We start from the raw sequence: 27399 nt of genomic DNA on the forward strand, positions 1-27399 counted from the left end.
ATTTTTTTAATGTTAAATTTCCTAAAGTAACCATTTAAGCCTAGACTGAACTTTTTTTTTCATGTTCATACATCTCATCGAATTAACTGGCCAATAAAATTAGTTTCTGGTTTTGACAATCAGCAAAACATCCGTCAGTTACATAAACTCACTCGTCAGATAACCACGCAAAAATCACAATAACCCAAAACTTCTACAATTGCATAATAGTTTCACCTGGTTCTATGTCGCGTCGGTAAATACTTTTTATTTATTATTGAAGGTAAAACTGATTTATAGGCCTACAATTGAAATAATTACTACTCTTAGTATCGTTTATACTTTTTACTTTCGAAAGTCAGTATCGTAACATTAATTTACCTATTTAAATAGTATATAGTGTTTTATTATTACATCGGTTTTTTTTGAACTCTGCAATTACTATCAATACGTCGACTTACTTTGTAATGTATCAATATTATCCAAAATAAAGCTTTGTAGCTTTATTTCCAAAAATTGTACATTTTTTTCTTACTTCCACGTCGCACTTTAGAGCAAAGTTCTCTACTTCCTGTTACTACTTCCATTTGCCACTGGTTTAACATTCCCAATTTGTTCAAATATGCTTGTCACGTGTGTTGTCCATTACCATCTCCTGCAGGCTTAGCATGAGCCCAAAGACAAAAGTTATCTCTTCTTCGAACTGTCAAAGAAGAGATTTTCGAGAGAAAATTGACAGCTCGAAGAAGAGATAACTTTTGTCTTAGGGCTCATGCTAAGCCTGCTGGTGTCCAGATAATAATGGTGTGCGTGTGTTTTTGCTCACATTTCGGCAATTCTGATATTCTGTGTGATAAAGTATCTACCCCAAAAATTTTCTCTTCATTGCTCTTTGGCAGACTGACCTTATGCGAATCAGTCAGTAACCAGGTTTCAGCATCCTATATTTAAACGGACAAGGTATCTTCACTTCATTGTTACCCAAAGACTTCAATTATAGTTATCATTATTCTTACCCATCCACCTCTGCTTGTTGTTTCATCCCGTTATAAATTGTGTTTTTACTGGTTTATCCTAAGACCTACCTTAAGGTTTATTTATTTCTATAGCATATTTACCGGTGAGTTTACCAGTTAAAGTAATGGACATAAATTTTATTTGTTTTAAGATAGTAATTTTATTATTTTTTGTGGTTTTTATTAGTAATGTCGAGCCAGGATTTTTTAATCCAATATAATACTCTGATAAACACTACTATAATTTATTTGCTCCCTGTCTGCAGTATGAATATTGCTTTGACTGGAGATTATCCGATATTTTTAGTGTTTGGAGCGTTTCCTTTTGCTGTTAATTCGCTTTAAATCACTCATTTAGTAAGATAGATAATTAATTTGAACGCATCTTTAGAATTCCGTTCATTCCTATTGGCCGTTATGTTGGCTATCTTGTGAGTTCTATCTTTGTTTTTCACAGTGTATAGAACGAGAACAAGTGAGATAGAAAATGTGTTCTGAATTTAAATACTTCTAGAAAAGACCTTCACTCATTCAATTCAAGCCAAACTATTAGTCAGATCAGACGTCAGTTGACCATTGACAAGGAAGATAAACGGTTTCGATTGTTACGTGCGTTAAGAATTTTCGTGAATTTGTGTCTGTGCCTATAATCATGCCACGACGAGGACGTTCTGCAAGTCCCCCGCCGGCACCTCCGCGAAGGTAATTACTGGACATTGCTATCGATTTTTGGTTGTCTTGTATCTATCACATGAGGAATATAACCTCTGGTGAAATTTTCAGAGCTGCTCCACCACCGACGCGCAATGTACCAGCTCATGCGCCTCCTTCTGCCCCGGCTCCAGTGCAGGCCCAATCACAGCAACCGTCGATGTTTGGTCAGATGGCAGCAACTGCTGGCGGAGTGGCTGTAGGATCGGCGGTGGTGCGTAGTTTATTACATAACGTAAACTCCATTGCACTTTGGCCTTGCATTAATATTTTACAAATTAATATTTGTCAGCAGCAAACACCGCTTCTGTAATATTGGAATATCTTGTGAAATTTTGTAGCTTTGTACTAACAATGGCAAAGAGCCAAGTGACAAGATATCACGTGTGATGTTTTATCATGACACTGTACTGTTTTTCTTAGATTAAAAGTAAATATGTTTTGCACAACAATTTTGCGTTTTAACATATATTAGTATTCCTATCTCTAAAATGGCAAGTTTTATGACATTTCTTCTCTTTGTTTACAAATAATGTGCAGACTCCATACTGTAATGTCTCAGAGCCCATGATTGGTAAGAAAACCTATGTTTTGAGGCATGGTCCTTATGTAAAATTATCATAGCTTGCCAGTTATTCATGTAATAGTGTAATCAATGTTTAAACATCACCTGTCAAAGCTCTGCTGATATCATTGACTTACAATTATATGGACGTCAGGTCCGCGCTAAAAAGTGTCCGCACTTGTAAGGCGCTAAAATCGTATACAGAGCGCCACACTCCGCTTTAGTCTTCATTTGTTCTAGTGACAGCGCGATACTGCGATGATATTACAATTTAAATTTCGAATAGGTTGACTTGGGCCTTTTTTTCGTGGTTTTTGTATTAGACCCGTCGTCCATTTATTTGTAAGTCAATGGCTGATATTAACACATTCATTGTCGGCTAGAATTTTCAAAAATTGACATTGGCATAAACAATTGTTTTTGGTCTCATTTGTATGTGTATACAAGTTTTTTCACAATATTTCTGTTATTATATTATATATTACATATTTGTAATTCTTAAATATTACGTTTAAGCCGCGCTGTTCACAATGTCAGGCAGAGTCCATATACATCATTTTCAATCGGTGTTTACCTAAAATTTACATACCTTTTGATTTTTTTGACATTTCACAGTAACCATTTTTTGCTTGGTTTGTAATTTTTAAATTAAGTTTGAAATTAAAATCAATTTTTGTTTATTAGAAAACCTCATTGATTAGAAAATAATTTTCTTCTAAGTTTAGAAATGTAGGTGTGCCATCAAAACTCATGAAAACCAAGTGGCAACAGTTATAGGCTATACATATGCATAGCGTTAACCGCCTGCAGGATGGACGGGCAATGCAAAATTAAGGCTCGTATTCTAGAACTCTACTCAATGCTCAAGTCAGGATTTGAGTATGGTTTAAAGCACTCCAAATCATACTCAAGTCCCTGCCATTAGGGTCATATTTCCAGTGCTTGTGTTGCCAGTGCAATCTTGACTTGAGCATTGAATAGAGTTCTAGAATACGACCCTAAGTCTCTCAAGCTGGTAATTTTGACTTACCACGGCAATGAACAAGTTAATCAAGGAATTACTAGTTATTTGCATGACATACAATAAATAATGTATTTATTCTTTCAGGGGCACGTGGCTGGTAGTGCTCTGACGAGTATGTTCAGTGGAGGTAGCAGTGAGCCAGCACCGCAACAGCAGCCAGCACAGACCACCTATAATCAGCACCAAGGCCAACAACCGCAAGGCCCCTGTGCCTGGGAAATTCAACAGTTCCTTCAATGTGCATCACAGCAAAGCGATCTCTCACTTTGTGAAGGCTTCAATGAGGCACTACGTCAGTGCAAAGTCAACAACCACCTGAACTAGACAACAAGGCTGCCGTATCCTAATTTTTGCAAATAACATCTGAAGAATCATGATATATTACACCATACAAAATTCCTTATTTGAGTTGTACAGGAAGTATGCATCCTCAGCCATCCAACTCAACTTGAGAACATTTTTGTTCAGTTGCAAAAAACGGCATCTTCCTAGTAGTTATTATTTATGACTTTTCATAGTGGAAATTGAATTGCCCATTCTTTATAGTTTATTTTTAGAAAAAAAAATTTTAGTGCGCTTAGATTATATTTAAGATAATTCTATTGTGATGTAGAATGATTTATTGAAGTTATCCCCTTTTGTTTACATATTTTTAAGTAGTGCAATAAATTTATAATATACACATTGACAATAAAAAACAAATCAACCAAACAGTGTTTTATTTTATGTTGATAATTAATCTTTTTTAATACAGTTGCTCAAAACGTGGTATTTTTAACGCACTACAAATCGTGCGGAAAGTTGGATTTCTCGCACTAGTGCTTTTTACTTTCCAGTTTTTTTTTTAATTATTGTTGTTTTAAGTTTTAAACATAGCATTCGCTCTGGAACTTTTGGAGGGAAAAGTGTCGTTTTTATTTTGACTTTCAATTATTTTGTGAAATCTAGTTTAAAGTGGAATAGGATATTGCTATTGTGCCTTAATCGAAGATTAAAACGCGAAATTATACGAATCTCGAACTAAAATACCCGTATCGGCCCGTTTTAAGGAATCCCGAGTCAATCCAAGCACGCCGCCTCAAATTGCCTATCCTCTTTGTGGCGGCGGCCATATAATTACAGAAACATAATTAAACTTCATGTTTAGGCTGATGGCTTTGCCAAAGCCTTAATAAAAAAAAATCTTAAACATAGAACTAAAGAGATTGTATATTTATTTCATATTTATGTGCTTTGTGACGTAAGTCATTCGTCATTACTATACTATATCTATGGAGAGACCGCATTTTTACACCTATGAAGTAAATGCTCCTTAGTAGCGATTATGTAGAAAATAAAGTAATATAAAATCATTGACTTATAATTGTAAGTCAATGTATAAAATAGTAATTTTAATGTGGCTGAATACTGGCAACAGTTGCCATATTGAAAAAAGTCGGCCAAAAAAAGTACTAATTTTTTTCATCGTTTACATTCCCGCTTTTTTCATTAACTTTTTTACGATTTGATTTTGTTATTGACTACTAAAGAAAGAATTGACAATATTATTTATGCAAAAAATGAGTGATTCCGACGAGTGTATTGTAGATTTAACATCACTAGATATACGTGCAAAAGCATTAATAGCAAGCAATAGTACTTTACCGGATAAATCGAAAGATAAATACACAGACGTCTATGATCAGTTTATAGACTGGAAGCTAGAAAACAAAACGGTTTCATTCTCGGAAAACGTACTTATGCCTTACGTTCTCGAACTGTAAGGAATAAAAAGAGGTTTTTTTTAAATACTGTTTTATTTTACTTTCAATGTAGGTTTTTCGCAAATGTATTAAAAAACGTTGTTTGATACACATGCGGATTTGTCATTTTCACTTATCTCGAGTCTTGCTCTCGCCTCTGGCTCGGGCCAAGATGCCTCGTGATTCGTGAATAATGACTAACTTTCCGCACTTGTATCAAAAATAACTATTTACATTTAGCAGTAGCAGACACATATAACAATATATTTTTTCTAGAGTTGAGTCTGAAAGTACTGTTGGTTTGGTTTTATTTTTAATATGATAATGTTAAGTCACCCGGCTTAACTCGGTGTCTGTTAGGATGGCTGGACCAAACGAGATACACAAATCGGACTGTGCTCATTATTTACTACCTATTTTCTGCTATTTAGTACCTTTGTTATACATATTTTCTACCTTAGCGCTAACAGAAATATTAAAGAAATAAAGTGTCTAGCCATTCTAAGGTTGGCTGACCCCTTTATTCTCATAAGGACAGATTCTCAATAGGACGGATTCTCAAGAAGACGGATTCTCATGAAGACAGATTCTCAAAAAACCGGAAATTGTACAGGTGCACGCAAAAGTATTTGAAATACGCCTCGGACCGATTTACGTTTTTCATGATTCTAGCAGTATAAAATTTACTTTTTTATATAAATATTTACTATAGGAAATGAATTTATTTTTCCGGATTTAATTCGCGTATATTTGTTTTTTCAAACAAACAAAGAGTTCTTAGGTTTTCGCCGTGACCATGGGACCTGTAAAGGGCCCGAAACGTCGGTTTATTTGAAAAAACAAATATACGCGATTTAAATCCGAAAAAATAGTTTCATTTCCTATATGTAACAATCGCGAAAACCTAAGAACTCTATAACTATTTACTATCTAATTTCTGCCTATAAAAAGTTATTGAAAAAAATTTTGCAAAAATTATCTTCTAGAAAGACAATTTATCTTCTCCATGCAATTAATTGCTAATAATACTTTTTCAGGCCCTTAGAATATTCCAATAAAAGAACGTCGTCTTTTGGTAATTAAAATGTCAATATGTCACTAGTTAAACGCTCTACTGCCTCCTGATTGGTTAAAATATTAGCGGTACTTCTATTTTTTTCTTATTTGATAGTAAATAACAACTAAACGATTAATTAACTGATTGTAATTCGTTCCTTAATACCTACAAATGGAATTTTGCATTTGTAATAGTGAATTCAACTGGTACTAAATAATATAATAAAAAATAATATGTAAAAACATATTGCTTGCAAAGAGAATCCCGAAACATCGAGTATATAACCAGAAATAGAGACGAAATGTCATTTATTTGTTTGAAAACTATTCTGCCATATCTTTACTGTGACAACTGCGCTCTGATTGGCCAGCCCGAGTTCGAAACAATTGACGGGTGTCGTCAACTGTTTCACTTCAAATCGACCAGTTGGACGAAAATTGCAAAATTACATATTTAATATTTAATTACCGATGAAATGTGATTCCGTTCGTTTTGTAATTAGATGTTTTGATGTTTTTCCACACCATCGAATAGAACAGCACGGCATTAGAGATATTATCTTTATTACAATAAATACAGAATGTTTTTTGGAATATACGGAGACGTCGACACAGTGCAAACGAGAGTTGATATTTATAAGAGCTGTATCGCTAATGTGTTACCAGGAATATATGGCCCTCATTTCGTCTCTATTTCTGGTTATATACTCGATGTCCAGAAACCATCGTTGGCGTATTCTAAGTGCCTGAATAAGTATTATTAGTAATTACACGGAGAAGATAAACTGTCTTTTTAGAAGATAACTTTTGCAAAGGAGTTTTATTATTTTTTTATATAACTTTTTATAGAAGCTTCCTAAAATAGTGAGAAAAAAACTATGTTTGGGTAGAAATTAGGTAGTAAATAGTTATATAAAAAAAAGTGAATTATATACTGCTAGAACCATAAAAACGTAAAGTGGTCAGCCAACCTGACGTCGGAATGGCTGGCCGCTTTATTTCTTTAATATTTCCGTTAGCAATGTCAAGAAAGGTAAGAAAATAGGTAGTAAATAATGAGCACGGTTCGATTTGTATATTTCGTTTGGTCCAGCCATCCTGACGGACTCCTTAACTCATTCAATACCAAGCTGTAACCATAATCATTGCATGTTTGCACGCATATCTTTTACAAGAAATATCTCATTAGTTCAGTCTACTGAATTGGACAAATGAACTAGTGGGAATAGAGGAAATGTTTTTTGAATTGTCAGAATATTGATGTTAACATTTCAGACTCGACTGCACCTAGACGACAATGTAAAGGGAAAGAAATATACCTATACTCCAATGTGTAAAGCGTGTGAACGTCGCGATCTTCGCGGGTATGAATCTCTTTTGAAATGCAACTGCCACATGTTATGAGATACAACTTACTATCATCACTAGACCTCAGAGGTAAATGATGATGGTGGTATACCTACCTAAAACAAAAGTATAGTGATTCAAACTTGGAAGTTCGCCATCACCAGAGTGGGCAGTCAATATTGACACATTTACGTGATAGTTTCTTGTCATCGAGTTTCTTCAAAGAGTATTGTTTCTTGTAATGTCTCGAGCGATGTAGACTTTCTTTCATTCATTCATCACATCATACAATGACTTCAGAAAATACATTTGTACAGTTCATGTGTGTAGTGTAATATTTGTTACTCTAAGAAATTAAACTATTTTTTTTTCATCTAATTCAATTCAAATTCAAAATAATCTTTATTTCATAGGTAAGCATTATTACACTTAAAATCGTCACAATCGTTAAACTCTACCGCTCATTCATAAGGCAGATTCGCCTGAGAAGAATGAGCAAGAAACTTCAGGGGTTGCTCTTTGTAAATAACATTTCTACACATTCAACATTTACAATATATATATATATATATATATATTTGAAACATCAGAGATCGAGACTACCTCCATGAGATAAACGGGTTACTACCATGGATTTTTGTCATCCAAGTACGCAGAAGTTGTAATACAACCTTTAGTATAAAGTTTTTGTTTCACTATAGTTTTAAACCTCGTGAAAGGCAAATTTTGTATATCAACCGGAATCTTGTTATAGAAGTGTATACATTGCCTCTTAAATGATTTTTTGACTTTGTGAAGACGACTATCAAGAAAAGCTAGTTTATTTTTATTCCTCGTATTAATGTTATGTTTGTCACTATTTTTCATGACGAACTATTCCTTTTAACATAAATTACATTTTCATAAATGTACTGTGAGGCTAGTGTAAGAATGTTAATTTCCTTAAACTTATCTCTCTAGTGACCATGGTTACTGTAAAAAAGCTTTAAGCATACGTTTGTTAGAAAAAACAAATAGCGTACATTTGTTTTTTTGTTGTTTTTTTTATTTGGTCCGAAAATAAAATAGTTAATTTCCAGTGTGTACAGCAATCGACCAATAAAAAAATAAGAGAAGTCGATAAAATAAAGGAGTTAGTTAACCTGTTTACAAACAATAAAAACTAAACATTTCTATAGAAATCTAGGATAACGTGGCATGCCCTTCATGAACATTTGTCATGCCGCCGTGATACAGTCGTGACCGTATTTTTTATGGATTATACACTATTGAAATTCTGCTCTAGTACATACTAATATGATGTATTATACCTATATTATCTAATTAAATAATAGCAGTCATTTAAAAAAAATCTTTGTGGGCGTAGTGAAGTTTTCAATTATATTTAATAGACCTACTGTTACTCAGCCGAGGCTACAACCCCAAAATGGCACACGCACGCATGGGTTGGTGCGTGTGCCATTTTGGGGTTGTAGCCTCGCTATGATCATAACGCCTATGCCACGCCGTTCCATCTTTGGAGACGCGGCGGCAGTCGCTGGCGGCGTCACCGTGGGCACAACTATGGTATGACCGTTATACACCACTATTTTATTATTTTCAAATTAAAATTTTACTTGACATTTACAAATACCTCTCCTGAAGGGAATCGCCAACTTTGCCAAACAGCGTAGTTGATCTTATGCGAATTTTTGATCGAGTTTTGATCATACGGCGCACAGCATCGATGTTTTTGTTGTTCACAGCAGTGGACGGGCGACTATCACGAAATTCGTCACTGAGATTCACACAACCGCGTTTGAATTCTGCAAACCAGCTATAATAGCCGTCTTGCACAGTGCTTCATCGCCAAAAGCAGTTTGAAGCCGAGCGAAGCTCGGCTGAGCTGTTCGATTACGCTTAAAGTCGTAGAAAATCATACTACGAAAATTTTTACGAGTTAAATCCATGGTAACGTAGACAACCAATTTCTAAAATGACGTCACATTGTAAAAACAAGTGACAGTCAGATAAAACAAACTGTATTCTACAGCCAAAGAGTTCTATTTTCAAATGTAAATACTTTTTAAATATTGTTTATGTAAGTGGCCAGTTCCGGAAACTTATAGTGCGCCTTATGTAAAATACACCAACTTACCAAATTTATCATAGTCCATTTTATAATAGTCATGAAAAATGGGTGAATAGAGTATAAATTGTTGCAAAATGTTTCACTCGGTCCAAATGGCTTACGTTTCTTCCATACAAGAAATGATAGGGTAGTCCAATGGAGTCATAGAAATAAATTGTATTTTAATGTTGCGAAGTGCTCTATAATATCATTTACCCTATCGCGGCGGCCTGAACAATTCCCGTACTGTGTGGATGGAACCCTTGAACAACGTGTAACTGAGATGAGAGATCTCGGAGTTAATTTCGCTTCTGATCTGAACTTCCGGACCATATAATTAGTGAGAGTTTTGTATGAAGCACTTGTAAAAAGTCACTTGGAATGCAAAGCATTTATATGGAGTCCACACGAAAAAAGTATAGGTTTTCTATATCTTAAACTATATGGTGTGTACCCGTTCTACCCATTAATGTATCCTACTTTGTTCGTGTTCGGCATGATGGGTTACAACAAAATGGAAGTCAGAAGAGACTTAAGTTTGGCTAAGTATTTATTTATGCTATTGCGTGAGTGGGTATCCAACCCACCAGAGTTGCATTTGGTGGGGCTGTGTGCACCGGACCAATACGTATGACGGCGGCGACAGCCTCCTCTATTCGCGTTACCGCGAGCACGCACGAACTTGTTAAAAGAAGCACCCATTTAGGTTACGCAACGTTCGGGACGCGGATATACTTATTTTCTCGTTCATTGAACGAATTCGTAAAAGCGGCTTTGTGGGTTTTGTGCTATCATAATAATAATAATTTTTAAGTAGGTAGTCATTAAGTTTGCTATTATCCAAATTAAAGGTCATTAAGTAAGGCTTGTCGTCGACACTATAGCATTAGGTATAAACATGTAATGATAACTGTAAGTTGTAAATAAATAAAAAAGAAATATGAAATGAACCCAAAAATTCATTTTCCTTTTCTTGTCCTGCTTCACAATAAGCAATATCCAAGTCCACCATACTTGTCATGTAAACGATTTAGACTGAACAACTGAACACCTGCTATAGCCTCAAGGCGCAGTCGCGAGAATTCTCACGAATGCTCGAGCACTCCCGGAACTGCACGCTCCTTCTCGAGTAACGAGGTGAAATTGACGCTTCCGTTCTGTGGCAATATAAATTGAAGTTAATGCAAGAAGAATAAGACTCTTTTTGCTGATAGTAGATTTTCCATTTACCTACTATCATTTTTACCAGGGTAACATAGCGTCAAATGCGCTGTCGAGTTTATTCGGCGGGCGATATAGAGAAGAGGTGTACAACACTCTGCCACGTGACTACCAAGTCGGTACTCCGCCTTCGGGGCCCTGCGCATATGAAATAGCACAATTCTTGCAATGTGCGAGTATTCGCACTGAGTTGAATGAATGCCAGGCTTTCAATGAAGCTTTGAAAGAATGTAAATGGCGGAACCGTGAGTGTCTCTTTAATCTATTATTACAGCGTTTAATCATCCTTTTTATCTGCAAAAATTACTAGGCCAAAAGAAAAAAAATCCAACGCGACAGGTTATTTTTTCGATGGAGTGCGATCCCATGCGGTATTGAAAATTTGTATTGAAAATAGTAACTTTCCAAAAAAACGTGTTATGGTTATGAGTAATTAAATTACTTTTACTATTTGGGGGCGTTAGGAAAAACCAAACCTTACCTATTTCTGCCGCCAAGCAGTAATGTCAGATTACCTACTGTGTTCCGGTTTTTAAGGGCAAGGGTGCTGGTGAAATTACAGGCAGATGGGACTTGTCAACTTATGGTCTCAGGGTGAGGGGCGCAGTGGCAGTGCCCCTCAGATCTTTGCGATTTAAAGTTCTGAGTGGCACTGCAACTGTTATGGACAGGCGTGTAGCTCACCATCAGGCGCACGAATTGTTCGTCCCGTATAATATTATTTAAAAAAAACCCAAAACAACATTTCATCATCTTCTTCATCATTTGCCATTATAATTTATTTATATATTTTTCAGATATTATTATAACAAACAATTGTAACATGGTACCTATGTTTACATTCAGTGTTGAGAAAATCTAAAAATAAGTACACGTACAATCAACAACATTATTCACAAATTACATTGCATGAAGAGTAACTTAAGTTTCGGGTTCCTACATTTAAATCGAATTCCTCTTAAAAATGACCCTTAGAAACTGAGATGTGGATGCTTTCATTGCATACCGAACCCTAAATTATACACATAATTTAATTGGTTTATTGTATTGCACCTTTATATAACAACACCTAGTATATAAGGCCGTATCTGGAAAATTACACCTTGTCAGTAGAGAGTTTTAAAGATTCGACCAATGGATTCTACGAATGAAATTACTCGATATCTTTTTATTTTTAAATAGGAGTAAAATTTAACTTCATTTGTTTCACGTAGTTCGAATTATTTATAAGACTCATAGGTCAATGGACTCATCTGATAAAAACACTTTTGAGGTTTGTGGCTTTCTTATACCAATGGTAAGGATATTGTGAGCGGTAAGCCCACATAACTTCAATCAGTAACTCCCACAGACATTGGTAACTCCAATGAAACAGAATAATTGAATGTATTTTTTTCTTTATTATCAAAAAGGTAGGTACCCAACTTGTTCCTAACTACTGGTATAGTTGCCCTTAACTTATACCATGGACCAATAACAAAAGAGGATTTTGCTAATCTCCATACTATAAACATCAATAGCCTGGAAGTAGTTTATGTTATGTAAATAACCGTAGATGTCAATTAATATGAAATATAAGAGGTCAGTTCTTTTCCTTGTAATTATTAAATTTGATGGTATTGATCATGAGCTAAAATTATTTTCTGAATTTTTATAAATATATGTCTCAATAGATGGCATGTGTTACAAACTAATTTATAAATGAACCTTCCTAATATGGCTAGATGGCGCTAATCCTAAACAAAATAATAAAATAATAACGCACACACTCAACCTAGCCCAGCACTTGGGAAACCCCGCGTCATAGGTGCCATGAATACACACATGATAACCACAAATTACACCCAAACCGACGAGAGAAATAAATGTAGGCCATACGAATGTTTCTCCCGGCCCGAGAATCGAACCTGGGACCTCTGCGTGGCAGTCCAGCATGATAACCGTTCGGCCACGGAGGCAATTATAAAATATAAAATAAAATAATAACAGGTATTCATAAAAATCTGTGCAAAAAGCGCTATATTAGTTGCCGTGTTTTTGAGTGTGGAGACAATTTCTTTTAATGTAATTTTTGTTATTTTCAGGTATACCCTAGCATCTCCTTTAATGGCTGACAACATCGCAACTGAATTGTATTGTCAAAAAACAGTCCTCCAAGCAAAAAAAAAAACGCAAAGAATAGCTTAGCAATAATTTTAAAGCTGATCACCTGCTGAATATTATGTTGCCTACTAAGCATCGAACGCGATAAATAGCCTCCTAAGTGAAATTCAATAAATCCTTTTACAGTGTATATTACCTTTATTTTATTATAAGGTTATTGTTATTTCATTGATGTATTGAATGAGGAAAGGTCTTTTAACTCTTTTAAGGAGTGGTATACATTACTCATCAGACAGTCCATTCCATGGAAAATGTTTACCAGCGCGTAATGATATCCTTACAGAAGTTCTTACTGACCTAATTGTTATTTACTTATAGAAATTTAAATAAAATCAACTATTAGTACAGTATCTAACACTTTTCACCAGGTTTCTCTTTAGAGACTCAATCATTGGTGAACATGTTAGCTGTATTAGCGTTGCTGGTGTTAACGGATATGTCATCTGCATTTTTTTATATTCGAATTCTCCCAACCACTCATTAGTGTACGTAGATTTAATCAATAATTCTGCGTACATTGGGAAGTCTACACGAGAATGTAAACGTTTCTAATTATAATAAGACCAATACAAAATTTTATTATGTACTGGGAAAAGTACGTTATATCTAATGTTCCTTCTGTTAAGCAGGGGAGGGTATAATCGCAATATGGCACGTTCGCCAGCCCATACGCCCACTATGATCGTTACGCCGATGCCACGCCGCTCCATCTTCAGGGACGCGGCAGCAGTCGCCGGCGGTGTCACAGTGGGCACAACTATGGTATGAACGTTATGGACTCGGTTTAGTCTTATTAACTTGTTAGTACATTGTTTGGATCATTGTCACATATATTGCAGTTAACGGTTATTCTATTTGAATTTAGCGACGAACCTGTCAAATCTACAGATTAGTAGCATTTCGAAACAGTATTTTTATGATATTAATTTTCTATGCGACATAGGCTGTTACCAGACGAACTGCTTATGCGAAATCTGTATGTACACCGATATAAAACCGCAAAACCGCCTGCATTCGACACTGATTGCAATGCAAGCAGTTATCGCGCCACGCGCCTAATTCAGGAGCAGAGTATTCGTTGATGTCGAAATGGACTATGACTGTATTCTGAACATTTATGATTCAAAATACTGACCTTAATATCTGTTAAGAAAATAAACATATTACTATCGAAATCTTCCATTTTAATTTGTCAACAAACTCATGTCCTTAATAGCCAACTAGACTTTGCGGTGGTATTAGCGATCAAAAATGTAAGCAAAGGTGCCATTACAAAAAATTATAGAATTGTGCAAATAGGAAATGAAACTATTTTTCCGGATTTAAATCGCGTATATTTGTTTTTTCAAACAAACCGACGTTTCGGGCCCTTTACAGGTCCCATGGTCACGGTTGACTGAGGTGGTACAGTCTTCAACCAGTTATATATAACTTCCTATGTGTAACAATCGCGAAAACCTAAGAACTCGATTGTGCAAATGTCAAATAATCCGTTCAGAAGTTTCATATTGTATTTTTGTTTTACCATTATGTATGTAGATTAAACCCTGAAGTAATCGTTACCTTTACTACTAAAAATTAAGTTGCTTCAGACAAAAACTCAAATGTCCTCATAAGAATGCCAATTTATGCTTTCGTCTCAAATATAGTGTATTATCAAAGCTGTCGATTCTCGGACTATCGTTCAAATCGACCACCACGCCTGCCGTTGAAGTTGACCACGACTGCAGGCTCTAACTGCAGACCATCTGTTAGCAGCCTTAAACTGTTTGTATATTTCATGGACCTATATGTTTAAGTATAGGTCCATGGTATATTCATTAAATTTGTTATGAATTGGTATTCAATTATTTTTTGTGAAATTACTCCACTAGTTTGTTATAATTATTAATACCTTCGATCTGGCCGGATTCGAACCGATGTCTTCTAGCAACCGTGTCAGACGCAATGCCAACTAAGCCACGGAACGAACCAGCGGACCTCACGAATTTTTCTATGTGCTAGTTGTACGGATCTTTGTATTTAGTTTGTCAACGACTTTTTAGCCGTAGCGCCATTTTTGTATATTTGTTTTTAATCAAATGCAGTTTTTATTTTAAATTTTTTGTGTATAATCTGTTATAGTAGAAAAAGGTACAGGTGACTTTTTCTTCACAGGGCAACATAGCGTCAAATGCGATAAGTAGATTATTCGGCGGCAACGGGCAACGTTATGAGCGAGAAGTGTATACAGCCATGCCACGTGACTACCAAGTCGGTGCTCCTCCTTCGGGACCTTGCGCATATGAAATAGCCCAATTCTTGCACTGCGCGACTACCCACAATGAATTGGAAGACTGTCGGGCATTCAATGAAGCTTTAAAAGAATGTAAATGGCGGAATAGTAAGTGCCTTTATTGATTCCTGTTTTATTATGAGAATTTATTTTGCGAGATTGGCCCATAACTTTTACATGTGTGCACTGGAAAATGCCTCAAAGTAATGTCAAATTGGTACTGATCAGTAGGAGTTCGTGAGGTCACATATTTACGTGTGTTGCATACTTACTGTTCGACAGTACGAAAAACGGTTTTAGTAGCACTAAAGCTCTTTGTAAAAGAGTTCGTCCAGGGAAGAAATGCCACCTTATCTATTTCTGCCGCCAAGCAGTAATGTCAGCATTTCTGTGTTCTGGTTTTGAAGTGCTGGTGAAATTACAGGCACACGGGATTTGTCAATTTATGTCTCAAGGTGACGTACGCAGCGGCAGTGCGCCTCAGATATTTGCGATTTAAAGAGTTGAGTGCTACTACAACTGTCATGGACAGGCGTGTAGCTTACCATCAGGCGCACGACTTGTTCGTCCCGTCAATTATTATATATTAAAAAAACAGATCATTGAGATCATTGCAATTTCAAGGGGATCATAATAAATGACGTTATTTCCAGAGCTACCCTAGCAGCACCTATTCACTTCAAGACAATCAGCCCTCCAAGCATCCATCAACCAAATAGCGAATATTAATAAACACTCAAATCATTTCACGCGTTTGTTTTTGACTAATAGAATAAGGGCAGGTCTTTCAAATAAAATACGTAATTACAGGTGTGTATATATAAACATAAAATTTATTTACACCTTAGTACATACAATTGTGACACGTTGTAGTATAAATAATGTAAACTTTAATAAATTCAGTTTAAACAAAACTGGAGCTTTCGACATAGTAACAGTGATTCGAGTTCGTTTCGTTTTAATATAATAATATACTCGTATAGAATAGATAGTTAATAAAAATACATTTGCGGCATATATTTTGCTAGAAAAAGTTTGAAATGATGAAGAAATGTTTTTTTTTTTTCACCATGAAATGAATCTATTTTTACGATTTATACACAACATAATACAAAACTGGTTTTTGTAATTTGGCACTATACAACACAACATATTACAAAAAGTACTTGTTTTTTTTTTCAATAATGTCAATTCTACAGCATATTTAGAATTAAAAGGATTCATTGGCAATTTAGAGTAATAAAATTATCTTAATTAGTGCCACAGAATTAGATGACAACTATTTTGTACGATTTCTGATTCTTTGGATTTGTGCGGAACAAATCGACACATCCGTAGAACAAAGATCTATGTGCAAGAGTACTTGTTCTCAGGACAAAGTACATTTCGTTCGTTCCTTCTTCGCTGTGGATGTCAGATCGACTGTTGTTCGATTTTATATTTCCGAAACGAAATAAGGTACATAAATTGTCGAAACACCTTTTCATAGGCCTTAGTTTGAATAACTAAATTATTCTCTTAACGTACTTATTCTCTTGTCGCTGTATAATCACATCGGACTCTGTTCTTCGGATGAGTCGAAATTGTTATTACTGACCAAAATAACATTGTGACACAGACAAATTTAACAATTTTTAGGGTGGAATTTCGTGCAACGCTTTAGTGGTGTCAATAATATGCAATATCATGTATCCACTACGAAAATGTAAGTGACCATTCGAGCACCGAACATTCGAGAACATGATGACTGGAGTTCAACCGCTGCATTACTGAGGCGTTACTCGAAAGTCTGCCTAGTATAACAGATAATACATTGACTTGAAAACATAGTTTTGTCACAAAAATAAACTATTTTTAGAGATTCAACATTGTATAAAATTTAATAGAGCTTTGGATTCAAATGTGCACAAGTGTATGTAACACATACACAGGTTACCCAAACAACGGATTTAAATCTGCACAGATGTATGTAACACATTCAAATGTGTACAGGTTGCGTAAACAACGGATTTAAATGTGCACAGGTGTACGTAACACATTCAAACGTGTACAGGTTACATAAACAATCAGAGGTTTTACAGTGTAAAATAGTGTTTTCATTTGAGATAATTTAATTTTACAAATAATTAGATTAAAAAACCCAAGCGACTTGTTTTGTAAAGGCTGACAAGTTATTTGAATTGGTGGGGCTAGTGTTAACATATATTTTTTTTAATGGTTGGTTACTAAACAATTTTACAAAACTAGACACTGACCTAATTGCTGGTTTACACGTACTAAGTGACGATGTGATTAACTAAATTTAAAGGGTGGAAACAATCACTTAACAGCTGTGGTGTTAGTGATTGAATGTGGTGGGTTAAGCTTTATTTTGCAAAATGTCAAGTCGTTATAGCTTCATTAAAAGACAAGTAAACGTTAGATTATTTAAAATTATGATATTTAGTTAAAACTTACTTTATATCTTTGTAACATAATACGTGTAAATCAGCCATAAGTCTGTTGGCTACCGTTAAGCGGAATAATAGCATTTACTTTTGCCTAATTTTCGTGTTGTCGATAGAGGAAATAACTTGAAAAATTGCGCAAAAGGGCAAGGTTTGAATTGTCAGCCTTTGATTTATGAGAAAAAACTAGTATTCGTTCGAAATGTCGTAAATCGTCTTAATTCACTAGAATTCAACTAATAATACGTTTAATTAACGCTTACACTAAATCAGTCTAAATTCTTAAAGCGACATTACATCTAATAATAAAGCTTAACCAAGAGCTTATAATCACACTGGGAAATTTATGAGAAATAAGGCCACTGATTTCATGTTAGTTTATAGTTACACAGTAACAACTGAAACTTAATAATAACCATTACGAGAACATAAAAATAAGTAAGTATATGATTAATTACAAATTTACAAACATAACACTAAGTTAATATGGCGGATTATTATTCATAATAAAATATCTTAGCTGTTGAGAACGGTTTTTGCGGTCATAGTGTGTATCGTAAGCTACTTTCGGCAAAAAATTTAATATTTAACATCTTTGTAGAGTGTTACGGTTAAATCAACGTAATTGTATAATAAATGTTCTCATTATTCTCAAATTTTATTATAACTTTTATAAAAACGATCACAATATAATGCACCAGCGCCTTTATATCATACAATACACCAATGTAAACATTCGGCCAAAAGCCCCATTAGAAAAATAATTTAAAGCTTATCACATAATTTACACTCAGTGTAAATCTTTACCCAAGTAAATACGTATGTATTATGTCTCCACGAATATTATCAGTACAAAAAGTCGTGCTATAGTTTAGTTTTTTAGTATAATAATTCTATTGTATACTAAATAATAATAGCCCCTTAAACGTGGAATATACATATGTGTTTACAGTCTACGTACGGCTATGTACAAGCAACCCGATTGGGCTACATCACTATGACACATGTAATGGATCCGTGGTATATAGAGGATCTGCCGTCCAGAATATTCTGTCACGTAAATAGTTACGCGTGTAGTCTTGTTACGTCATAAAGTTGGTCACAATCGCATCTCCCATAGAATGAGGTGCGCGTCTTTCGGGTTGGGTTCAGCAGCTGGTGCAGGCCTTTCCGATGCTTCGGCGGTCTGTCTCCAATCCACGTAGCCTCGTCCACCCATTACGGTGACTACGGAGCGGCGCACTGCGCTTTCTCCTACTATATAGTCGGCGCCTCGGAGGCTCCTTGCTACACTCTTAGATGCAGTCTTTTTCTCCGGAGCATTCGCTGAATCGCTACGAGATATAGATCTCTCGGAAGCCGATGATTTACCGGAAGAAGATTCCGGGGTGGAAGCGGCAACAGGCGCAAGGTTCGCGGCGCCAGACGCGCCTGAACTCGTCCGTGACACGCCTCGTAGTGCCATCGACTCTTCGCTACCGGAGGATGTGCAAAGACTGGAGGCGCGAGAATCAACGGACCAGCTCGATAAATCTAAACTTCTCGGTCGTCCCGCTCGCATCCGTAGACGTCTGTCCAAAGTGCTCACTCTGAATGGAATTGCAGCAAGTTCCGGGTCGCTGCGCCGTAGCGCTTCTCCTCCTGAGCCGTTCACGTCTGCCTCGCCCACGCAGTCTTTGACGAACATCAGATCGCCAAAAAGGCCATAAACGTCACAGGCGTTCAGGTTGGCACATTTTGGTAAAGTCTTACTGAGTCGAACGTCTCCTGGTTTCTTACGACGCACAACGGCGGACTGCACTCGTTGTGGTCGGTATGGACTTAGTTCTTCCGATATCCGTCTCTCTAGTTTTGGTTTATCATCTTCCTTTGTTTCTTCTTCATGAGTGGTCTCTGCCAGTGCGCGGACATTTGAAAGATTCCTGCGTACTACATTGACGTCAACTTCACGAGATTCTGGCAACAGAGAGAGTAGGAACGTGACTGGGCCTGCGTGAGCGTGATATGATACAGCGATGTGGCCTCCGATCAACGGCAAGCCTTCAAGTTTTGGCAGTGGCACTGTGACTGTGACACCAGCTGTCGTACCGACCCAGAGCAAGCCTTGACCAGCTAATAATGTCGATACGTAAGCGGGTTTACTGCCTTCTCTGGCGCCGATGGTTTTGGCAACATCGGCAGCGATATCAATATTTTGAAGATGTTCAAAAGTCTCAGCATGATACAGACTCACATAAGTGGAGTCTGAGAATGCTGTCCACAAACCGACACCTGAATGGGCCAAGTACTTAACTGAGCGGTCGCCTTCGCCTTTTAACTCTAATATGCGCATAATTTCAGCCGTGAGGGCGTTGATGGCGAATACTCTCTTCGCGCAAGTAGCATAGATGATTCCGTCGACTGGTAGAACGCAGTGAACCGGTTTATCGCCGAGTTCGATAGCTAATGGTTCTTGTAAAGCCCAAGAGTCGTCGTGGTTCCTTCTGTATACTGAAACTCTACCGTTGGAAAGTCCCACGAACATTGAATCACAATGGTACCGTATTTGCGTAACCGCTGCTATGGTGGGAACTTCAATCAGTTTTTCTTGCTTTTCTGGTTCGACCCCGGAGAATATGATAATTTTTTTGTCTTCGGTGCCGAGCCATACTGTGTCGCCGCACAGCGTGGTCACTTGTCGAACTCCTTTTGCATACTCCATTGACGTCACCTGGAACGGAACATCATGGATGTAATTATTATAGTAATAATTATTGTAAGAAATAATTTTCGTATTAGGTTGTAGTAAGTAACCAAATTATTAATGATACAAAGAAAAAATCCTTTGATCTGACTGGACTCGAACTAGTGTTTGTTGTCATACCGGGTCCACCGCTCTTAATCAACTGAGCTTTATGTTTGGTCTTTGTATCACAAAAATATATGGAAGTCATGGAATAAAACATGATATTCAATAAATAAATATTTCATATAAATATATAATATATATATATATATATACATACACACACATATATAACTTAGAAATTAAAGGTACATTATGCCGCCACAAGGATTCGAATTATCTACCTCTAAATTGAGAAGCAACGACGGCTACAAAAATTAATGATAAAAAAAAAATTTATTAACTGGCTGGGAAACCCAAGAGCTGAAAGCTATATTGACTAACGTAAGCCATACACAGAGAAAATGAATGATGAAGGGATGATGTTTGACACGCAGTTTTTCTGCTAAGAGCCATATTTTCAAGATGGCGCACTGATTTATTTCAAAATTCGGATTTTTGATTTGTTAATTCCCTTTTTCTCATCAACGTTGTGTACAATCTACAACGAATTTTTTTAAACTAAAAATAGTATAATATATACATAACTCTAACTCCCTCCATGGCAGAACGTAAGAATATGGTAACATATTAGACTGCCACGCAAGAGGTCCCGGGTTCGATTCCCGGGCTGGGAGAAATATTTGTATGGCCTACATTTATTTATCTCGTGACTTTGGATGTAATTTGTGGTTGTATATGTGTGTCCATGGCACCCGCGATACAGGGTTTCCTTAGTGGGGCTATGAGTGTGTGCGCGTTATTATTATTATAGATTCCTTCTTTATGTTGTAACAAAAGGAAATGCATCAAAGAGTGTTTACATAATGCATGACGTTATAGTACATTATTGCAGAGGCCGGGAAGTAAGGAATTGCTGGACGAGTATGAGTTACAAGGACGAGCGACAGCGAGGCCTTGTATTAATACGAGTCAAGCAATCCCTGTTCTCGCCGAGGGATGTATAGAATTTTTCTCAAACAATGTGAGGAAATAATAAAAGACTATAGAGAAAAAAATGTTTTAGAAAAAGAAAAAAAAAATTAATTAATATTAAAAGTAATATTTGACATGCTAGGACAATTGCTAAAAGAAAATGTTATTGATTTTCCTGGCACATTAATAATACTAATCTGATGACCTTCTGATGATGTGTTTGAATGTGAATCTATTACTGTATTTTCGTTATCGCTCTTCTCACTAACACTCCTTTCCGTGAACAAAATACAAAAACGACGAAAAAACAAAAGAATACCAAAACAATTTAAATGTTACCGCCATTTTCTTTTTTTGTAAATGAGTGGTACAGGTAGGTATTTTTAATTCTCGCAATTATGAACACTGGGCAGTTGGCTGCATGAGTTTTTCTTTTGCCTCTTTACATAGTTCATTGTTAGTAGGTAGATTTAAAAGTTTAGAGAAGAGGACAGTAATGGGTTTTCATACTTACTTTCCATTGGTCCATAAATGACACACTTTCCGTGTTCGTTTTTTGAAAGTAATGCAAACATTTCCGAATATGTTTGAGAAAAATACCTTGGTGTCAGGCAGGTCGAGCGTGACGAGTGTCTTCAGTTTGGCGGCGCGATGTGTGAGCACGGCCACGTGACTGTCGCCGCTGCCCGCCGCGCACAGCCACAGCAGAGAACGCGCGCGACGCATCGACGCACCGCGCGGACTACCCGACGACGTGTAGAAGCAACCGCACCGCACCTAATAATAATGATTTATTATCTCAATACCAAGGCGCTGATCTTACCGTCACCATCCTTGTCATTTATTCAGAGTTTAAGTACGTTTTTTTATAATATCAAGAACAACGGTACGATCAAGTCGTGCGCCTGATCTACACGCCTGTCCATAACAGTTGCAGTGCCACTCAGAGCCTAAAATCGCAAAGATCTGAGACATAAGTTGACAAGTCTCACGTGCCTATAATTTCACCAGTATCCTTACCCTCCAAAACCGGAACACAGTAATGCTGACATTACTGCTTGGCGGCAGAAATAGGTAAGGTGGCAGTACTTCCCTGGACGAACTCTTTCACAAGGAGCTCTTCTGCTACTAAAATAATATAATCTATAATCTGAGTTGGGAGGCCTGTAGCGCTAGCACGATAAGACGCGACTTGCGCAAGAGCGACATTAAGGTGCGAGATCTCTATGCCAGATAAGCAGTATCTCGCGCTTTATGTCGCTCTCGCGCTAGTGGCGCCCTGTTGTGCTACCCCTACTGGACACCTAAAATACAAATCTTTTGATTTAGTTTAGACTCCAGGCTTCCACAAAAGTACTCTGTTTTGTAAGTTTTTTTAGTAAGTTCATAGTTTTAGTTTTTTGTGGAACGAGAAATAAACTGTATTTATTTCTAATTTATTTATTATATGACTAGAAGTGGGTCATGGATAAATATCATTGGGAGAAATACTCAATAGAAAGATATCGCTCGGCTCACCGCCTGTAATACTCGCTTTTGAACGTTACAAGGGCATGTTCGCGCAGTTAGTAACATATTATAGACTCGAAAAACGTAGGTACTAAAACAGCAGTTATGAAAAGTAATCGTACGTAATTATTTAATAAAAAAAATATTCTAATGAATTTTATTATAAAAAACGCAAAAAAATTATTATCCATGTTTTAGGATAAACACTCAGTAAAAACGGATATTTATCCTTTGACGGGTATCTATCGGGTAAAATCCCATCTCTATATATGACTAAACTTTAAAAAAATGTGCAGAGTGTCTGCCTACATATGTGATGTAACGTAACAGTAATATTGTAGTGCCAGCTGTTATCACAATCGAGATTTAATAAAAAGAATTGTTACATAATTTCGATTGTGTTTAAAACATCAACGAGCTCTTACTCAGAATATAAAAATTGCACATACCTCAGTCAAATGTTTAGAAGAATACACAGGTGTAGCAGCGACGAAGAGAGGCATTTTATGCGCAGGTGCCTGTTGCGGTGCGGGCAGCCGCCATGCGGGGGAATTTGCTGACGCCTGCGCTAGTTGCGCCAATCGCAACTCTGTGGCCCACGCAAGACGAGCGCCGGGCTCGCTGGCGCGGAACGTCACGGGCTCCTCGCGACCGCGGATTGTTAGTTGTAAACAGCATGAGTCTACCCATGCCATTTCGTCATCTTTTTTCTGTAAAAACATAATTAAATTTTAAAGTTGACTTCAACTTGTTTTAGTTTGAAAAGGTATCTCTATGTGAAATTTTTCAAAAACGTTGTAACAATGTTCGAAATGTAATTTTATAACGATAATACGTAACGTACGTATTTACGTAATGTTTTACGACCACGAAATAATACTTTTATAGCAATTGTTTAGAAAATTGTTGTAACGATAAATATGTTTTTGCCGAATGATAATATTATGGCCAGATAAAGTATTTTAAATAGTAACATCGTGAAAATGAAAATATGAAACAAATAATTCTATTTCGTTTTTTCAACCAATGAAGCATTATGACTATTGGACTATGATGATTTATTACAATAGAATACACATGTCCCTTACAACAAAGACATAACTTGCAATTTTGCATAAGACTGTAAATATATTTTTCACCTCATTAGCTCTGAAAGGCTTTTTTTCTCATTAGAAATCTGCGCGCAAAAGCTTTTAAAGAGAGTCTAGATTTCAAAAATTCATTCCTTAAATTAATAATTCAACCACCAAGTTGGATTGCCAAGGTCGATAGTAATATAATAATAAACTCATTTATTTGTCTTGAAAACAGTAATATATTTTATTATAAAATCAAAGTATTGTAATTGTATAAGCGCTTATACCTGTATACTCTTCTGTATATTCTGCAATAGCGCTCTAAACATCTCAGGGGCGAGTTCGGCGTAGGGGGTCTTGAGCGAAGCGGCCAAGTCAGCAATACGCGATACAGTTTCGTAGTCGTGCATTAGCGCTGACATTTCGTTGCATAGAGAGTCCCCGGTCGACGTGTTGCTGTGCCCGCTGCTACTAGAATTTGACCGCAGGCTACCGCTGCGGTTCATTCCTATAAAAGAGAACCATTCTATTAACAGAGTTTAATACTTTTTTAAGCATTCCTTTTATATTAAACGTGCAGGAAAACCACGTTGTGCGACATAAAAGTTTGATAAACAGCATCTAAAGGAGGCGAGGTAAGAGAAAATTTGTAAAATGCTAACAACCTTCCAGGGCCATATTACTGACACATAAACAACAATTTTTGTTTCATGGCTTTAATAATCCATCAGGTTTTACATAAATAGAAAAATGAAAATAAAAAAAATAGATTGCTCTAAAAGGCGATAACTCTGTGCGGTAGCAAAATAAAGTATTAAAGTAAATACACATATGCAAAATGCAGGAGCGGGAATGGGGGTCGTCGGGGGACGTTTGAACTTTACTACCTAATACAGATCTAAAAAGAGTCAGACAGTACAACAAAAACTTAAAAAAATATTTTTGGTAAATTCATTGTTTTGCAGAAAGCGCCTGTGTACATAGACCAGATAATATTGAAGGTGAATCCGCCAACAAAATTTACTGACTACGAAGGGCGTTGTTATACAGATCAAAATTATAATCTTAAAAGGAAGAAAATTGAAATTCTTTGAACTTACCTTGAGCGAGCACTCGGCTGAGCGTGGGTGAAGTCCCAGTGTCGAGGACTTCCACATCTTGCACGGGATGAGCCCACTTAAGGCCCAGCCGCTCGGCGTCGTCGCCGCCCGCGCCCACTGACACGCACACCACGAGGTCGTTGAGCAGCAACAAGCGACGAGGCTTGCATTTTGAGATACCGCCGCATTGGTTGAACTCCTACGAAACAAACAAAATAAATTAGATAATCGCATCAATTACCTGCTTTATACAGGACGAGTGTTCTGCAGAGTAGATAATAGGAGTATTTGGAAAGTTTCGTAAATTAACTGCTTTCATCAATTAAAACAAAAACAAATAGATGAAGATTTTTTTAATATCACGTGAACAAGTCGTGCGCCTTATGGTAAGCTACACGCCTGCCCATAACAGTTGCAGTGCCACTCGGCTGCGCCCGTCACCCTGAGACATAAGGTGACAAGTTCCATGTGCGTGTAATTTCACCAGCACCCATAACTCTTCAAAACGGAACAGTAATGCTTGTCAGCATTACTGTTCCGTTCCGCATTACTGCTTTGCAGCAGAAATAAATAAGGTGGCAATACTTCCCTGGACGAAATCCTTCACAAGGGGTTCTACTGCTGCTATAAAATAGTTGAGTGCGTGAAGAAATAGATTTTTCTCACAGATGGCGCTACGGCAAAAAGTCGTTAAAAAACCAAAAATAAAGATATGGAACAAACACATCCGGTCCGCTGGTTCGTTCCGTGGCTTAGTTGGCATAGCGTCTAACACGGTTGGCTAGAAGACGCTGGTTCAAATCCATTCGGCTGGATCTTTTCTAAGTGTTCGTTATTTGTATTAATAATTAAAAAAAAATAGTTGAGTTAAAGTCGGTTACGCACAAATACCATTTTAGAGTGTACAGTAGAGGCCTGTGCAAATAGTTTCTATTTTCCGCATTGCGTCGTACCAGTACCGACGTACCGCGTACCAGTGATGACGCCGACGTCATCACTAGTACGCGGCCAGTTTCATGAGGTGAGTGGATCTCTAATGTTATTCAAATCCCCTTTGGATCTAGCTTCCGTGCTAGTCATACATATAAGCTTAGTATTTTTGGCTATTCGTATACGCTACCATCAATAGCTACAAGTTATATAAACTACATACTAAAGACCGTCAGTCTAAATAATAATTTCTTGCGTTAGTTGCGATCTCGAACACCGTACTTCAGATACATTTTACTATAATTGGTCAGAGTTAAATTTCCTATTGAATTGTAAATATGGATTGCACATTGTTTACAATACAAAAATTCTTTATTGGGCAACAAAAAAGGAAACAAATACAATACAATTGACTTAAAAATAAACGTTTACTTACCAGTTGCACGAGATCGTCCTGCCTTAGCAAGTGACGTTTGTCAGCTCGTGAAGCCAGAAGCCTCGCAGCGCCGAACCGAGCTGCCCCTCCCGCGCCGCCTGCACCCGCAACGCCACCTCGTGTCAGTCTTCTTAATGCTGCTCGGAAAGCCTACATCAAAGAAAGTGACATTCTAAGCCGAATGTAAACTTGTATCTATCTACACTACAAAGGTACAGGTATTTAACTAAATGTGCACAAACCGTAATGGATTATTTCACGAGGCATTACCTGGTTACTTTTGTAAAATTATAATGAACTTTTTGAAAATGTTTCTAAATACATAACATTTTCAGGTAATAAACAACATTTCGAACTACCTATTTAAAATAGTACTAAACATATAATACACGTATCATAACTTCCTTACGATAAACAACCTAACATTCAGCTTTAATAGATGATAGCTAATAATATTCAACCAAATAAAAGAGTACAGCCATTACAGCAGTTATATGACGTATGATACTCACTAATGGCGTAAAATTGGTTCACAAATGGCGGAGTTATCGCGTATCGTAACATACATACAAAAAAAAAACATACAGACAAATTGAGAACCTCCTCCTTTTTTTGAAGTCGGTTAATAAAACAAGTGTGGTAACTCTATACAAATGTAACAGCGCGGCTTGTATGTATTTGCGCCCGCCGCGTGTTGTGTACGGACGCACACATTTGCATACATACAAATTGCACTGCGACGTTTGTATGGAGTTACCGTTCTTATCTTATACTAAGGCTTGAGTTTAATGGACGTACCTTGATACAAAAAAATATTTGCAAATTTCATGTTCTATGTTTTCATTAAATAATATATATTGTATTGAAGAGCACTGTGTTGTTTACTATTACGAACAAAGCGTCAGGCGACGGCTGCAAAATTGATACATTGA

The 27399-nt window shown here is 36.7% G+C and overlaps 3 protein-coding genes across 5 annotated transcripts in view; 2 read left to right on the forward strand and 1 right to left on the reverse strand.

Annotated features, from left to right (window-relative positions):
* Positions 1-171: 171 nt before the first annotated feature.
* LOC113236026 (coiled-coil-helix-coiled-coil-helix domain-containing protein 10, mitochondrial-like) lies at positions 172-15987 on the forward strand. 2 transcript variants are annotated; one of them, XM_026471962.1, is made up of 4 exons: positions 172-235; positions 13564-13696; positions 15092-15317; positions 15863-15987. In XM_026471962.1, the coding sequence occupies exons 1-4, from the start codon at positions 225-227 to the stop codon at positions 15871-15873; spliced, it is 381 nt and encodes a 126-aa protein (XP_026327747.1). In that variant the 5' UTR covers positions 172-224; the 3' UTR covers positions 15874-15987. The 2 variants fall into 2 exon arrangements, with proteins under 2 accessions (XP_026327747.1, XP_026327748.1); XM_026471963.1 differs by lacking the exons at positions 172-235; positions 13564-13696 and adding an exon at positions 14489-14684.
* Positions 1539-3672, forward strand: LOC113236025 (coiled-coil-helix-coiled-coil-helix domain-containing protein 10, mitochondrial). The gene is made up of 3 exons (XM_026471961.1): positions 1539-1697; positions 1779-1920; positions 3380-3672. The coding sequence occupies exons 1-3, from the start codon at positions 1648-1650 to the stop codon at positions 3617-3619; spliced, it is 432 nt and encodes a 143-aa protein (XP_026327746.1). The 5' UTR covers positions 1539-1647; the 3' UTR covers positions 3620-3672.
* A 1414-nt stretch (positions 15988-17401) lies between the features above and the next one.
* Positions 17402-27399, reverse strand: part of LOC113236024 (rho guanine nucleotide exchange factor 10) — a 56233-nt gene continuing 46235 nt past the window's right edge. For both annotated transcript variants that reach the window (XM_026471960.1, XM_026471959.1), the window contains 6 exons: positions 26468-26617; positions 25102-25300; positions 24289-24509; positions 23375-23635; positions 22017-22193; positions 17402-20366 (listed from right to left, as the gene is read on the reverse strand). In XM_026471960.1, coding sequence (XP_026327745.1) covers positions 18756-20366; positions 22017-22193; positions 23375-23635; positions 24289-24509; positions 25102-25300; positions 26468-26617 — 2619 coding nt within the window. In that variant the 3' untranslated portion in view covers positions 17402-18755. The remainder of the gene's footprint in view (positions 20367-22016; positions 22194-23374; positions 23636-24288; positions 24510-25101; positions 25301-26467; positions 26618-27399) is intronic.

This window comes from Hyposmocoma kahamanoa, unplaced genomic scaffold (assembly GCF_003589595.1).
Source record: "Hyposmocoma kahamanoa isolate Upper Pololo Valley unplaced genomic scaffold, ASM358959v1 88, whole genome shotgun sequence".
Classification (NCBI taxonomy): Eukaryota; Metazoa; Arthropoda; class Insecta; order Lepidoptera; family Cosmopterigidae; genus Hyposmocoma; species Hyposmocoma kahamanoa.

Coding starts and splice junctions, on each gene's coding strand:
- LOC113236026 (XM_026471962.1), top strand. Junction 13,697..15,091: donor TCACAGTGGGCACAACTATG/GTATGAACGTTA, acceptor TTTTCTTCACAG/GGCAACATAGCGTCAAATGC.
- LOC113236025 (XM_026471961.1), top strand. CDS start 1,648: ATGCCACGACGAGGACGTTCTGCAAGTCCCCCGCCGGCACCTCCGCGA. Junction 1,698..1,778: donor CCGCCGGCACCTCCGCGAAG/GTAATTACTGGA, acceptor TGAAATTTTCAG/AGCTGCTCCACCACCGACGC. Junction 1,921..3,379: donor TGGCTGTAGGATCGGCGGTG/GTGCGTAGTTTA, acceptor TTATTCTTTCAG/GGGCACGTGGCTGGTAGTGC.